This window comes from Diuraphis noxia, unplaced genomic scaffold (genome assembly GCF_037042655.1).
Source record: "Diuraphis noxia isolate RWA-SAM2 unplaced genomic scaffold, SU_Dnox_SAM2 contig0002, whole genome shotgun sequence".
Classification (NCBI taxonomy): domain Eukaryota; kingdom Metazoa; phylum Arthropoda; class Insecta; order Hemiptera; family Aphididae; genus Diuraphis; species Diuraphis noxia.
This window is the reverse complement of record NW_028301712.1, coordinates 35276809-35293935: the sequence shown is the minus strand read 5'-3', so window position 1 is coordinate 35293935 and position 17127 is coordinate 35276809. Positions and strand designations below refer to the sequence as shown.

The 17127-nt window shown below is 29.4% G+C and overlaps 2 protein-coding genes across 3 annotated transcripts in view; one reads left to right on the top strand and one right to left on the bottom strand.

The window, feature by feature from the left end:
* The first annotated feature begins 955 nt into the window (after positions 1-955).
* On the top strand, positions 956-6725 carry LOC107168287 (sister chromatid cohesion protein DCC1). 2 transcript variants are annotated; one of them, XM_015517642.2, is made up of 10 exons: positions 956-1205; positions 1435-1525; positions 1588-1755; positions 2890-3049; positions 3785-4010; positions 4639-4836; positions 5194-5319; positions 5397-5574; positions 5633-5751; positions 6445-6725. In XM_015517642.2, exons 2-9 carry the CDS (start codon positions 1506-1508, stop codon positions 5745-5747), a joined length of 1191 nt encoding a protein of 396 aa, XP_015373128.1. In that variant the 5' UTR covers positions 956-1205; positions 1435-1505; the 3' UTR covers positions 5748-5751; positions 6445-6725. The 2 variants fall into 2 exon arrangements, with proteins under 2 accessions (XP_015373128.1, XP_089075514.1); XM_089219388.1 differs by lacking the exon at positions 6445-6725 and adding an exon at positions 5893-6061.
* sog (chordin short gastrulation) overlaps positions 5802-17127 on the bottom strand; it is a 32274-nt gene continuing 20948 nt past the window's right edge. Inside the window, exons 4-15 of the mRNA XM_015517640.2 lie at positions 14883-14930; positions 13417-13640; positions 13198-13352; positions 11810-12017; positions 11472-11698; positions 10550-10644; positions 10181-10467; positions 9858-10103; positions 9505-9787; positions 7297-7430; positions 6903-7223; positions 5802-6581 (exon numbers count right to left, since the gene is read on the bottom strand). Of these exons, the coding sequence (XP_015373126.2) occupies positions 6471-6581; positions 6903-7223; positions 7297-7430; positions 9505-9787; positions 9858-10103; positions 10181-10467; positions 10550-10644; positions 11472-11698; positions 11810-12017; positions 13198-13352; positions 13417-13640; positions 14883-14930 (2339 nt within the window). The 3' untranslated portion in view covers positions 5802-6470. The remainder of the gene's footprint in view (positions 6582-6902; positions 7224-7296; positions 7431-9504; positions 9788-9857; positions 10104-10180; positions 10468-10549; positions 10645-11471; positions 11699-11809; positions 12018-13197; positions 13353-13416; positions 13641-14882; positions 14931-17127) is intronic.

Below are 17127 nucleotides of genomic sequence, written 5' to 3'. Positions count from 1 at the left end.
AAAAATCATTGATGTAAAAGATTTATAGTGTATTTATATTATGTACCTATACACAATACGGAAATTTCTAAACACGAAGGTACAATGTACATAGATATGTCCAATAAATTGTTATTATTTTTGTAGGACATATTACAATATTATGATTCTGGCATTTATTATTTTATTATGATTATAATATTTAAATTCAGGCGGTAATTATTTGAATGTTATCTTATCACAGACATAATCAAAACAACATTTTCAGACTTTTAGTCACGGTTTAAAATAGAATGGTTGAGCCAAGGTGTATTGATACACCTTGGGTTGAGCGACGATTCATTCAATCCCACGGTACCTTAGTTCATATACATAATACATATTATGATCTAAGCACGGTACATTACGGCGAAAAAGTTTCTTATCAAATAAATGTTTTTACTCACTGGATACTAGCGCTTCCAGTGCCAACATGGCTTAACACTAAATGTTAGCGCCAAAAACAATAATTCCAGACGGCATTTCACTATTTACTATTTAGCCATACCACAAAATAGAAAATAATATATAGAATTTTATTCTGTATGACTGTTAATATACTACAGTATATAGCAATAGTCATACACATAAAAAGCGATATAGGATGCAGCTGCTGGTATTGGATTGGAAAGCTATTAAATGCCTATATAAAATTGACATTTGTCAAAACAAATTACATTGTAAAGTTCTTCTACGTTTTCACCGTTTTCAGTCATAAAGTATTATGAAGTAGGTACTATAATACTATATAATAATAATTTATTATTATAATACAGACAATGTAGTATTTATTATTATTATTATTTAATAAATTTAAAGAATATCAAGAGTATCGTGGTAATTTAGTAGATCCGAGATCGCGCCACGGGGCAGTGAGTTTTTCATATTTTTGATAAGAAACTCTACCGCCGAAATCTTAAACCGTGCTTTCAGTGGTGGCTCCGCAACAGTTTTTATATAGGTCCATTCTTTTATAGGTTTTATCAGTTTTATGAGTTAGCTTTATGTTTTATGGTTGATGATAGTTATTGATGGCAATGTGATTTAATTTCCCGCTATTTTGTTTTAGGCAATAAATCAGTTATCAATATGGAGTATTGAACTATTGAGTATTCCGTTGTTGATTGTTCCCGAATTTATTTATTAATTTATCATTCAAATTTATGAAAGCATGAATATTGTATGTGGTATGTACTAAAAATTACAGATTATAGATACAAAAAACAAAACTACAAATTATATTCTCTGTATATTAATAATAATATTTTGTATTAACTTGTTAAGTAATAACTAATAACTACCTATTTTAATTCATGTATTCTGTATACTTGTCATAATGTAATTTTGTCTAGTTAAACTCATTAGATTATTGTAATTATTGTAAATACTTAACTCATTATTACATATATATTACAGATTTTCTATGTGTATTTTATATTTTTATTGCAATTTAATTCAATTATTATCAAATTAAATTCTTTTAAAAGATGTCTCAAAACGAAACTAGGTAAGTGCTATATATTAGATTTACCAACTGATAAATAAATAATACATTCAATTTATGAGCAGCTATATGAGAACTGCTGAAGATGTAAAAAAAGTTATAGAGCACGCAAAACTTTCAGAAAACGATCTTAAACCAAATGTACAACCTATTTATTTTGGAGAGAAGTTTGAAAACTACAAACTGTTGGAGTTGGATGAGCACATTATGGAAGATCTCAAATGTGGTCAAACGTATGATTTAATACAAATTAATATTATTAATATTCAAAACTCGTTCTTCTATTTTTTATTATTTTTATTGGCAATAATAATTAAGAATACTTAATATTGTACGCACTATGTTTATATAATGATTAAAATGGCTTTACATCAACAGATAATTGCATTTTTACCAATAAATAAAATAATTAAAATTATCAGTAAGAAGGTACCTCCCTAAGTGTCCAACAATTTCAACTTATTTTAACACCATCATATAAATATACTGATTATAACCAAAATTAAGTATTATAGTCTGTGTCATTTAAATGTCTTCGAAACTGTGTTTAAATGACATTTAAAAACAATTTAATATTGTATAGAACTATAAATGAGGTAAATTCATGATTCCCATTTTAATTTTTTATTAACCTCTGTATCAAATGTTTTAAATTTTTAATGGATTAATTGGGATCAAAGCCTTGTAAAATTATTTATATAAACATTTTTTGCAGATAATTGCTTGTTGACTTTTATTTTAGTTTGTAGGACGCCACACCCATATGAGTTGTCTCCATCTTGCAAGTGTGTAACATAGCAACCTTTACGCTCAGTAGTTCCCGTTTAGCTGTATTTGTTTAAAATTTAGAGTGAATTGACCTCTTATAAAAATTAAAGGTAACATTACTATCTAGGTTAGGTTATCACATGGACTGTTTTATTATATTTTAATTTTTAAGTGAGTTATTAGTATTTTTTAAATTGTGAATTGTTTGTATATCTTAAAATACTCATAACTCGCTTTAAAATAAAAATAAAAAGCTCATGTGATAACCTAGATAATGTTATCTTTAATTTTTATAAGATGTCAATTCACTCAAAGTTTTAAACTAGCGGAATTAAACGGGAACTGTTGAGCGTAAAACTTGGTATGTTACACACTTGTAAGACAGAGACAACACATGCTGGTGTGGCGTCCTCTTAATACTAGGTTAGTATCACAATTTATTGGCACATAACTATAAAAATTGTCCTTATTGTCATAATTTATTAAGTCAACCCTTAATGCCTTGTTAAAATGTTATTGATCATTTAACAACTTTATTTTGGACTATTATTTAGATATTTTCTTTTCATTTTCTTTATTTATTTTTATTACTATTTTAGTGTAGTATTCAAAGGAGATCATAATGAAACTGCTGTATTGTGTACTGAGACTAAGACCTATGATGTTCAAGAAGCTGAGACATCCAATTCAATTTTATTACTTCCTGAATTAACATTTCCAGATGAAGAGTTCAATTACAAAGATCTCAAAAGTAGAAAAGTAATAATGGGCTAATATAACTTTGTACCAATACCTGATACTCTAACATATATTACTGTTAACTGATATTAGCTCTAGTCAGACTTAAAGTATTGTAATATAAGTATTTATGGGGTGCCACCACTGAGTGACTTCCCTCTCCCGACAATCAAATCTCATTGAATTTACATATTGTATAACTTGTAAATATATTAAATTTCGTTTAAATAACAAAAAAAAAGTATAGATATAATACTGCCATTAGCCTAATAAATAAATCTATACTTTTGTAATATTATATATATATATTTCGTATGACAAAGTAGAGCAACAAATTTAAACATGTAAATAATAACAAACTATATGGGATAGGATACAAATAATAATAATAAAATAAAATAAAATAAAATAATAATATGTCTAAAATGGCAAGTGGTAACTATTATAGCTGAGATGAATTTGGAACTATAAGCTAAAGATTCATGTCCAGATTTTGTATCCAATCAATCACATCCATGTTAGCTGTATGGATATCATTTATAGTGTATATAGTTTATCGTTTATATTAATATTAATATATTATATTAGTTGATTTGTAATTTTTTTAGATAGGTATCTGTTCCAATATTGACTTTAAAAAAAACTGATACTGATAAACCTGATACCACTGATATCGAGTATTGGTTCTAGTATTGGCCCACCTCTAATATATATTTTATATAAATAGTGATATTATGATAAATATTCTTTTTGTAGGTAGTTGGTATATTCCATAAATACTTTGAAGTGAAACCTTGTAAACCACGTCTTACTAAATTGAGAAATTTACTGATAAAGTGTAGTTATAAAGGATCAGAACTCGAAAAAGAAGTGTTGGCATCCAGTAAAATGTATACATTTGAAGATTTATCAGATAAAATTCAAGCTAGTGATAATGAACTAAAAGATGCGCTTAAAGAAATGGGTGCATTCCAAATTGATGGTAATTTAAATAAAAATGATAATTCAATAACGATTAAAAAGCCTATGTTGAACTCGCGATAGGTGAGTTGATTCTCGAGACCTATTTTATGTATTAGTTGGAGTCATTATTAAGTATGTGCGAATTAATTCCCGGGTCATCAAGAGGTAGGTATGAGTTGATTCCCTATTGTTGTATAATCTCATTACCAGATACCAATTTATAAAAACAATGTGTTACAAATTTTTACCAAATTATTAAATGTTTTTTATAATTTTTTTAATAAATAATAAATATAATATAATATATTACAAAAAATAATTAATAAATAAAAATTGAATGATTTTCAAAGTATGAAAAACCTGAAAAAAACAACATTTATGAGAAACTTGTCAGCCAACTTTCTCGTGGTGTTTCTTGGGTTATGCTAATAGGCTAAATATTTTACTAAACATTGAAAAAAATATATAATGACCCGGGAATCAACTCGTACATACTTCTTGATGACCCGGGAATCAACTCGTACGTACCTCTTAATCACCCGGGAATCCACTCAACGGTAACAGTGCTGGTAAACAGGTACCCGGGAATCAACTCGTACACAACCATTGAACTATGAATCATTTATTTCAATGATTATTTATTCCAGGTTATTGGAGAATATTAGATTTTGAATATGAATGTAGAGCTGTATCATTTTTATTAAATTTAATTGATGAACAGTCATGGTCTTATAATACTGTACCTATGGATGAAACTATCAATATTCTTGGAGAATTATTGCCTCCAGTAATATTGCGACACATTATTGATCAATATAGTACTTGGTGTGAATCATCAAATTTAAGTAAGTTTATTAATCATAGAACTTTTTTCTTTCTATTAAAAAGCTTTTTGTTATTATAATAGAATTCTATTTAAAATATTTTTAAATACCCAACTAAATAAGATACTATTTAATAAATGTACATGAATATTCAGAAAATATTACTTTTAATACAATGTAATGAATGAATTTTGAATAAATTATTGAAAATAATTTTTTATGGTATTCAATTTTTTTTCATACTTTTATTTGAAATTTATCAGTTTATTTTTACCAGCATTCACTAAATATTATTCTAAATTTAAAAATATGTACTCGAATGGAGAAATAATCGATAAATTCATTAATATATTAATTGAATATATTGTGTTTTTATAGGCCATACACATAGGTCATTAATTGAAGACAAAGTGTGTAGATTTATGGCTGTTGGACTTTTACGTCATTGTGAAAAATTTAATTTAACTGATTTTAAGACAGCCTGGCAAGGAAGTGTTCCGGAAGGTTAATTTATAGTTTCTAATACTGTACATTTAATATCATCATAATATAACATTGTTCAATATTATGCCTTTTTTTAGGAATGATTACTAATTTGAAACAATTGGATGGTACAGTGCTTGTTGATCAATCCAGTCATCCGCAGACAATTTGTTATTTCAACGAACAAGATTTACCAGACAATATACGCCAAAGATTTTTTATATTATTTCAGGCCAGAGATAAATGGACATTCAATGAAATACAACCATTCCTTGAGTATTATTAAAAAAATAACCTGATAGTTTTAACAGTATATAAAATATTGTTTTTATAGGAAATTGTCTACTGATAAATTGAATGTTAATTCTCTGTTGGCTAAGTATACCAGAGCTACTACTGATGTGGATGGAGTGCGGTTTTATTGTTCAAGATACAGCTCAATGATTTGATCGGGTAAAAAGAAATAAAGCAATTAATATATTACACAAACTGTACGATAAAAATATCTTTTTTAAATAGATTTATTGTTGCCATGGTAACATAATGTTCATATGAATTCTTCGGTGTCTTAATAAATTCATTTTAAAATTTCAGATTGATATAGTAATAACACATAATATACATGCATTAAATTTAACTTATAAAAAATTCTGTCTAAAGTAAAACAATAAAATGTAAATAAATATTAATTTTAAGATATATCTATATATGTATAAAAATAAATGTACACATTTAAAAATAAAAACAAGTTTTTAATAAAATATTAATATGTTTTTGACTTACTAAAAATTCAATAAAAGAACAAAAATTACTTATCACGACAGCCAACAATTTTATAATTTAAAATTAAAAAAAAAAAAATAATATTTACAATATTACAGTAAGTTAATGTTCTTTTTTAAAAATGTTTACAATTAAATTCAAACTTCTTAAATTAATACTGACAATTACATAATATCAGCTACCCATTAAAAGAAAAATAATATATTATGTATATCAGTCTATGGATTTCGGTAAACAATAATAATATATTAATTATCATAAGTCTAAGACTGCTTATTTGACAAGTCTTATCGTTATTGTATATAAAAGTTTGTAATTATTCTGTACCTATTCATCATTACACTTAATTTTTTTTTTATTCAGGAACAATGTGTTATTCTTATTTATATTTAAAATTGAAATAGTTGACGTTTGTGCCTTCTACAAACAGATTTGCAACAAGGATCTGAGCACGAAGACCACTTTGGACATTTTTTACGGTCACATCTCACTTTTCCATCCTGAAAAAATTTCTCATTAAATATTGCAGTAAAACACAATTTTGCTAGAAATTGAAATACAGGAACAAAACTAATTTAATTAAGTTGAACTTTAAACATATTACAGTCAAATAAAATAAAATTTTGATGATTAATGTGTAATAATTAGTAGTTTAATATGGTAATATATTATAATATAACACAATATTATTACTATACATCTATACTATTACTCTATTGGTATATTATATTATTGGCTAACTAAAATATTTAGTCTGAACACTAATGTTTTAAAATTTCATTGAATGATAGCATTAAGCTATACAATTTTTTGGTACATACTTTGCATTTACAATTTATACACTTGACTTCTCCATGTGAGTATATCTTCGGATGCCATTCTTGACCATTCTCATATGGTCCTCCAACAGGATAACTGCAACCACCATTGGTTAGTATTTCTAAATCTGACCCACTCTCTACATTGACTTGTTGGTCGCCCTGGGCTAGTTGAACGAGTGGGCCTGTCGGTTTAGAAGTAGTTTGCAATGTGGATGGACAAACTTTACAACAGGAACGTTTTGTTGGCCTGATAGCTACTCTTTGGTCACATTCCAATGGAGGACAGTCCATACGTTGGCACTTTATTTTTAAAGATGTATTCTATGTGATATTGAATATTCAAATACATGAAATTATTAAAAGTAATTTTTTTAAACTTTTTTGAATTACTAACGTTACAATGACATAGTGTACAAGTGTCAAAACCGTTTGGAGGTAGATATGGATGCCAACTACTGCCAGCTTGAAATTGCTGTCCAGCTAGCAAGCAAGAATTTGTTGAAATGTTTTGATTTTCAAATGCGTTATCTAATGAAAAAATAAGTATAAACAATTTTTGTACATCTAACAGTTGTTTTCTAGCACACACATTTTTGTATAACATAAGTCAAAACCTATATTTTTATAATATTTTCATATTTTGAAAAAATATTTGGGAGGTCTCATGTGCATGTGTAGTCTTTGTTTTACCAACGTAAGATCAATGCCAGCAAAAGGGGCTGCTGCCCAGAGATCCCGTGCCTTTCATGGGATTTAATGATGACGACAAACTTATTAATTTTTTAATTACAATACAATTTAAAAAAATATCGATTAATGAGAATTTTTTCATTGTTAGTTAATAATGTTGAGTATTCATTATTGTAAAAATTTTAAATTTATACACATAAACTAAAAAAAAATTGGGGTGAATCATCTATTCAATTTTTTAATGAATTTATTGAAAGAAAACATTTTATGAAAATATAATAGAAAAATAATTTTAAAATTCTAGCCATCTATTGAATTTCAGAAAAGAAGAAGTCAACAATATCAAAAACACATCATTGTAGGTAAATACAAAACATTCATTCCCTAACGTTCAGAATCTGAAATAAATAAATATTGAAGAATTAACGTTTAATATTTTGTTTAACTGTATGCGTAAAAACAATGTTTACATAAGTTATGTGAAATAGAAAATATGTCATATCAGTACTTGGGTGCCCCAAAAAAAAAATTGTTAGTTTTGTGAAAAAAAAAATGTCCAGGACTCTGGGCCCTGTTAGACCTCGCCGGCGATGTGTACTACAAAAATGATTTGAGAGCACCCGAACCAATCTTTATATTAAACTATTTAAGTGTATTAAACTATAGGTAATTAAACTCAGTCGTGATGACCACATGTGTTGTTTTCATCTTACAAGTGTGTAACATACCAAATTCTTACGTTTAGCTCTGTTATTGTTTTTATAATTTAAAAATTACGGTGAATTTACCTCTTATAAAATTTAAAGATAAGAATATTATTTAGACGACTTCATGGGCTTTTCCTATATTTTAATTTCAAAGCGAATTAATTAAGTATTTTAAGATGTACAAAAAAATTACAGTTTTAAAATATTTATAAATATAAAGACATTCACACTAATTTTTAAGCCTTCTGAGCTAAACATCATCTGCTGAGCGTAAAATTTGCCATGTTACACACTTATAAGACGGAAACACCACTTGCGGGTATCGCGTACTCTTAAAGTCTTAAAGGTAAATATATTACCTTTGTACATTGGTTTTTTATACTTTTGTTTTAAAGCAGAGTTTAGGAACGTATTTAAAATAATACGATTCAAAAATTCTCAGAACTTTCTTAAAAATTGAAATATCCTATAAAACTAACACACAATCACAGGTTGTATGCTTACATTTATAGTTTAATTATATATATGAATTCACTCTAATAATAGGTACTCTTAAGATAAAGTACCAACCTGACTGTTACAAAATTGGTACTGCTGAATATGTCAGGTCTGTTAAACAAAGACTCCAATACATACGGATGCAGTGCCGGCCCAAGATACGGGCGAACCGGGCGGTTGTCCGAGGCGCAACTTTATTTGGGGCGCTTTTAATATACGAATATATTTTATACATTTTAGCGTAATATTTATTCAAATTGACTAAAATATAGCTAAATGACTAAATTATCTATGACAGCATATTCTGTTATATATATTACTCCACTTTCCAGTTTTTATTATTATATTACAAACAATTACAAAATAATATACAATGATATACATATATAACCATTAACTCGGGAAAACCAAAAAAGTATATGTTACTACAGCCAATACATCTATAAATTGTATCCAAATAAGTTTTTCAATCCTTTACCTATCCATAAATATAAGAATGTTAAACAAAATATGTAGGTAAGTATAAAAAGTATTATGGAGCATTTTGATTAAGGGCGTCAAAATACCTTGGGCCGGCCCTGTGCGGATGTGACAATACTCACAATTAAAAACGAGTAGGATTTGGAATAAAATTGCCTTTATCAAACGTCTTACAAACGATTTCGCTGACATCGTCTCAATTTGAGACTGGAGTATTTTATATTTACCTTCGCACGTTGGACAACACATTCCTGGTTTGGCCGAGGGCACTGGACATTGAACTACTGGACAAATTATAAGGTCGCATGTCACCTTGCCGTAATGGCAATTGCACATGAAACATTCGTCTACTAAGGATGTCCATTGGGCGCCATGTTGATAGTACTTTTGACCGTGTAAACAACTTAGATGTGACGTATGTGGATGATCTGTTTCGTCATCGTTCATGAGTATATTGTTTGAATCGTTATCGCCTGGTTCGCGAGCATAACAAACTGCAGGGACATTAACCTGATAATAATAATATATCGATTGAATAAATAGATAGAAACGATTACATTTACTCAACAAAATAACTAACATATTTCCATTCGGTTTTCAACATGGATTGTCCCAGTTTCGGATCCCACAGGTCAACGTGCACGATGTTAACATTGAGTCGTAATAGTTCTTCTTGGCTTAAGCCGATAGTGTACCCTTCAAGCGTCGGTCCTTCAAACTCCTCGAGGAGTCTTTTGAATACCGGTGCTCCGGGAAGTAAAATCGGCGAGTCTTCGATATATAGTTCAAAGATGCGATTTTTAACGTTGGAACCGGATAGGACCACCTGTCGATTGTTTAATATGATTATGTTGATAGATGCAGAGATGAGCCTATACATGGAATATTAGCAAAAAAGCTTACTTCATATTGCAGTGTACAGTCGGGCCCTACGGTCATCCATAACATTCCGACCATCGACCGTTCGTCAGGGTTGGACAGAAGCATCGCACTTGACGTGTCTCTGGCATCAGCCACCGGTCTCCATATAAATCGATTCTTAAAGCCGGACGATCCACTAAACAAGCTCAACTCTTCGGCGTACAACTGTTCCAGATGTAACGGGCCCGCTGTGGACACTGTCCCGTTGCTCCAGTTTTGGACGATCGTCTCGGATATATCGAGAGCCGACACGCGGGACTCGCTAGAAACTGCATAACGCAGAGGAAAATTAAACGATCGTGTTTAATGGGATTGCGTTAAATCGAGTGCGTCTATTTTTGAAAATCTTACCAATAGCCAACTCAGTGACTGCGTTATTGTCAAATTTAACACGATACTCCAACGCTCCGTCCTTATTAATAAACGCCCAAGCCACGCCACTGGTCCTGCCAAAACGCATTAAAAACAAGAGCATTATTCAAAACAATCGGAACCACGCCAGATAGTTATAACCGCTAAGCGAATAATTTATTTCCGAGCGTAATCGCCGAACATATTATATCGGTCGCCCAAGCCGGTCGTGAAGAAAACAGAGTACCGAACAAAATGTAGACGATCTGAATCATATGCACTTTATTGTTAATTACACACTATGTGTATACTGTATATATGTATGTATACTCTTGAGTGAATTTTTGCGACTGAAATATTGTAAATATTTACTTAAAATGTTCGCTTTTTCCCATCGAAAATGAGCATGACATACGCGTAAGCACTTACTCGGGAGAACGACTGAAAACCAGTACGATTATAAGATAGAACTACCATTAGCGACCAACTGCACTATTTTCAGTCATCCGCGTGAATAATTTAAGTGACACGAGGTCATTCACACCTGTAGTCAACCCATTATACAGTTTACAACTTTCATTTTGCGCAAAATGTATTGGTACCTAGACGTATATTTACTGCATAGGTAGCGGTTTCGTTGAAAACGTCGAGCTGTATAATATATATATATATTATTAAATTAAATAGTTTCCCTTTCAGAGGAAGTGTGTCTTTTCCGCGTTTTGCCAAACAGATCACAACGCAATGCCAACATTATTTTTAAGATGATGATTGTGTGTTTGGTGCTTACACGGACGCGCCAATTAAATTCCATGCAACGCACGAGTGCATTTTATGGATACCGCGCAATAATTCACAAATGCCGTCCGACTCGTGGATATCATTGGTTGTAACTCATCACTAGATAAATAATTATACACACCTGTCTTTTTTTGAGTCCATTTGATGGCCGTTGGACATGACCAACGTCTGATAGACATCGCAGAACACTCGGGGCACCACGACTCCCTGCAACTTAAAACCAGACTGTTTGGCTTCCAGAGTGACGATTACGTCTCGTTTAGACAACGCGTTGAGGTCTGAAAATGTGACGGGTGATTGTAATTCGACAACAATCGTGCCGTTTGTGAGCTTGTCCACTCGTATGGTCTGCAATCATTGTTTACAGCCGTGAGATTATAATATCACGTCATGTTTCAGGTACGTCTTTATTCGGTCGAATAAATAAACGTCACTGCAAAGTATAAATGCGGCGTATACCTCTTCTATAATGACGCGTTCGTTACCGGCGTATTTCAGTTTGATCAGAAACATTCCGCTTTCTTGGCCAGCGAATGGACCATTGAACATGATTTGTACGTGTACGGACGGTGATATGGTCGATATGGACACAATACTCGTACCGCCGGAATCTCGAGCGTCGCCGGTAAGAAGTGAGCTGAATGCCTCCGTATCAAGCGCTCTAAACCTACGTTAACTTTATTAATAATACGTAGTACACAATAAATGATTTAACATAATATTTCAGTCACGTGTACTAGGGAAACGTTCGATCCCCCAACCCCTGAATCGTTTTCAAAATAAAATATTTTTCATTTTAAGAATTATCCACACGAATCGTTCATGGTTTATATATAAAGATCAATGTATTATATATTTTGTTTATTAACGATAAACATTTATTTCTTATGAACTCCCTTCCCCGACATTATTTTTCTGTATACGTGACTGTAATATTACGTATTACGAATATATAAACTAGTAACTATAAATAAAGTTTTTATCGCGAAACAAGTTTATATTATATCTGTCAAATCATGAGTAGGTGCTATAGTAGGTACACCCAATAGTTAAATAATACTACTCAAATTATTTTGGGTTCTGGACAAAAAAATTCTTGTGATAAAGTATTAAAATATGACAAAAATTAAAAAATATGAATGTTATGTCCAATTTCAAATATTATATATTGATATTCTACGAAAATACAAAAATTGATCGTGTGAGGTATGACTGTTTGGTATGCGTTGAATACTCAAATCTATACTTGGTGACTTGTGTATCTACCTTTATCCTATTCAGTGGAGTATTTAAGGGGGGATCCCGGATTCAAACACTTCCCCTCCATGGAATAAAAAAAAATAGTTAGTTAATGTTAAATCAATATTTTATTGTAGGTTTTCTGATAACTGAAAAATATAGAGAGTTGCGTTATTTTGGTGTGGAGTATCATCGTTGCGTTTCAGAGTAAAAAGAAACAAATAAGCTTCATCATACGATTTGTAAAAATGTTAACCCCTCTCCTCAAGAAATTATTGAAAATACGGCACTGGTCTTATTCCTAATATGTGCATTATTTTAGAATATATAGTAGGTATGTTATATGTCTATCATTTATAATGTAGTACGTAATATGTATAAGTACATTATTGCATTTACAAATATAAGGAAGTATTTTCCTGTACCTATAGGCGAATTGTAAAGCACAACGAAAAGATTTTTGAATTTCTCGCAAAAATAAAAATATGAGCCCTTATACAATTATTTAGAATAGATTTAATTTATTGTATATTTTATGTAACCATGTAGAGTCGTAGAAAACGGTTAGGTAGATATATTACATTTTGAATATGTCGTATTTAGCTTACCTGTAAAGAGAGCCACCGATTATAGCCGTGTCCCAAACAAGTGATACGGATATTTTTTCTTCGCGTAACAAACGCTTGTAGTCTTTGGATACTCGTCGCCAGACTCCGCAAATTTTGTCCGTCAAGTTCTGATAGGAGGTGCTTGTTAGCAATGCCTAGAACAAGACAAATAGATTTATGCTCTACGATCTAATAACCAGATCACAATTTAGACCATACAATTTCTTCAATTATGTTGCCATTGGTGTCAATGAACTGCACCATTCTAGGCCTGTCAGGTTTGTTGGTATAAAATGAAAAATATAAATGTTTTCGGTAGAACGTAAAACGTCCGGTTGCTACATAATCCAATCCCATTTCCTGCCCCGACGTTGATGGGAAATCCATCTTTCTTAGGTCACTACTTGATTTGGTAGATTGACCAGTCAATACCGCAGCAAAGTCTATAAATAATAAATATTATGATATGAATTTATGGATTTTGCGATTATTATAGTGTATTCAACTAACTAAATATGCATCTAACATTATGATGGATGATAAATACAATGAACAATATAATTATATTATATTAGTTTTATTAAATTGTAGGTATCTGGTATACATGTTTTATTCTTGGTTAATATAGGTATAGTTATATATACTTATGCGTATTTTCATTATTGTTGTTATTTCACTGTAGGAATCTTTATAATTTTCTATTCGTACCTACACTATTTAAAATAAGTGTTGTATCTTGAACATATTATTATAGTAAATTAATTATGTATTAATATGAAATTATATATTCATATCGCATAATGCATACTTAAAGTTTATTTGTTTATTACTACTATTTCATTAGCAGTGGAATACGTTAGTAGTTTTTATATATTCTTTAGATGATTCGTTCAAATATTTTATCTATATATTATCTAGAGAGTATATTAGTACACTTATACACTGCAGAAAGTTGACGTAGGTGCTCGTTTACACTCCTCGAATTATCTGTGGTGACGCCGATATGTTTAAACCACGAAGAAAATATTGACAATTACAAATTGTATTCAACACCACCATTATATTTTTCCAGAGAAAACCAATACATCAGTGGCGTATTTAACAATATAACCATACATCAAAATACATAAAAATATTAAAAGATTCTGATTATGAAAATCTATATTATTTAATAATCTGTATAATATTATGCAATATGATGGCACTTTTTATAGTTTTATCGAGGCTAAATGAATCTTATAAAAAAATTGCTGCTTGGGTCCTTAGTGTGCAGACAAATCCTATATTATATAACACATTATAATTAACCAGATTATTTCTTCTATACTATCATTCCTATATCAATTCTGAGGTCCAATGATCCATGAGGAGTACACCAACTTTTTGCGATTAAATTTATTATTTTATCCATAAATCGTCTTCGTATAGATTTATAGAACATATTAATTTTAATTTTAATTTTTGATTTGGTGAAACATAATTTTCAACAATTATTAGATATGTATTTATTTTGCTCAAAATTTTGATCCAAACAATACTGGTTTTTAGGGTAGATTTATTACAGCGGAATGAAAAATATATAATGTAGTAGACGATGATATAAAATTGGTGCATATGTTTAATGTAACATATTATACAAACTACATAGGTGTATATCTATGTGTGAGTCGTAAAACAATACTTACGTTTCATGCTCTTTTCTTCTTCATCTGGTGGATCTTGAACAAAATCCTCTGAAACCAACAATACATACATTATTATTTTATATACTTAAATGGCGTAAGATAACAAAATAACATTCAAATTTTAGGACAATCATGGTATATGACGTATCTTGGCCAAATTATATTTCGTTGATTTTGACATACATTCAATATAATAATGTATAAAAGCATATGAAAGTATATATTATTGTACAATATATACTCAATGATATTATATTAAGAAGTTCATGTATATATAATCCGCATTAAACCTTGGTGGCGGCCCGTCTATCCATCTATATTGCCAAAGTATTTGCGCACGCTAGACTATTTTCGTCGTCATTTGGAACGTCATAGAAGAGTAGGCATATAGCAGTAGTATAGTGTATCGAGAATATTGTGTATATGGGAAACTGTCGACATCCGGACGTTGTGTAGTAATAAGTATACATTAATTGCGTCCGCCAATAAATAAATAATATTACATGATTTTTTAATAAATCAGAATTTGGAATATGAAACTATAAAAGGCTAAATACCGTCGATCTGCAAAGGTAAACAGTTGTGATTACTGCTGATAGTAACCAATAACCATAATAATTGATATTATGTAAATTAATTTTATAACTTTCTATATGTACACAATATGAAAAATAACATAGGTACAAATCCATTAAATCCAAATGTATACATGCTATCACTATTATATTATATTATGATGAAAAATTAATTTAATTTCAAAATTATTAATACGTTATCCTATCTATATTACTTAATAATAACACCTCATTAATTTTGATGATGTAATGATTATAGTTATATTGCGACAGGTTTAGATTTAATGTGTTCGAAAAAGAAAACTTTTTTAAGAAATACGGAATTGATCAAATATGTAAAAATTAAAACTTAATAAATTGCTACTTAATACCTAAATAGATTGTTCATTCGTTAATAGTATAATTATTTGAGTACCTATCTAAAGTTATATATAATTTAAATTGTGTAGTTATAATAAAAGTATGAAAACCGATCAAATATAAACTCCTTATTAAATTCAAATTGTTGGTAATGTATACAAAATGATTAAGAATCTTAAATTGTTCATACTAACAATTAATCGAAAATGGATTTTAGAGTAATGATTTAACTATTAAGATACAAAATAAGAATAATTAAGTTGACTCACTTATATTTTCCAAGGGTTGGTAGTGTTGGTACATTATTATTGCTTATTGAAGTGCTAAATACGTTTTACGTAATCTTAAATCATCTTTATAGTTTATATATTTAAATGATTAAAAAATAAACCTTATTTTAGGGCCGTGGTTACTTTTAATATTAAATGTATATTACCTTGGTATGCATTTTGTATATATGCAATAGATGCAAGAAATTAATCGAGACATTTGTCTAACATTTCTTTCAATTGTCGGAGACGAATTTAATTATGATGGCATAAAGATATTTGAGTTCTTCGGATCGAACTACTATTAAATTATTCACTTTAAATTAAACCCATAAAACATTATTTATTCATTTTTAAAATCTTCACTAAATACCTATAGTTGAAATATTTCATACTTTGTATTTATTGTTAGTGTTAGTATTGACTAATTAACGTAATATACCGAACTACAGGTTGACAAGTATCTAATATAGCCATTATAAATACCAATAATAGAAGCAATATAATATTGTTCATTGCAAATACACAAACGATTTAAGAAAATGATTTAACTATTTATATGTACAATATTTTCGTTTAAAAACGACAGAATAAAATATAAATCTAAAAGATGACTATGCATTTTTTTATATCTCATAAGAAATAATATGGAGTATTTCTCATAATCACACTCTACGGCTATATATTATGATACCTAAAGACTTAAGTCAATACAGATATAATACTATAAATATATTAAATTTTTATAAATACCAGTATTATACATACACTTCCAGGTTTCTATAAAATTCTAAATGAAATCCGTTATCACTTTACCAATATGGCTTTATGAGCCATGACCTAATGTCCACTGCAGCAACAGTAATCTAGTAAATATAGTAGGTATTATGCAGAACACGTTTTTCAAATTGTTGCATTTTTTTTTATATACATTTATAATCTTAATTGTCACATTATTGTGTCATAATATTATTCTTATTTATTAACTCATGAAGGCCATTCATTAGAAATGGTTAAATAAAAATGGATACAAAAAAAAGT

Bases quoted from the DNA above. Each gene is read 5' to 3' on its own strand.
- LOC107168287 (XM_015517642.2), top strand. From the start codon at position 1,506: ATGTCTCAAAACGAAACTAG. The intron at 1,756-2,889 runs GTATGATTTAAT...TTACTATTTTAG, and splicing joins GATCTCAAATGTGGTCAAAC to TGTAGTATTCAAAGGAGATC. The intron at 4,011-4,638 runs GTAATTTAAATA...TATTTATTCCAG, and splicing joins GGGTGCATTCCAAATTGATG to GTTATTGGAGAATATTAGAT.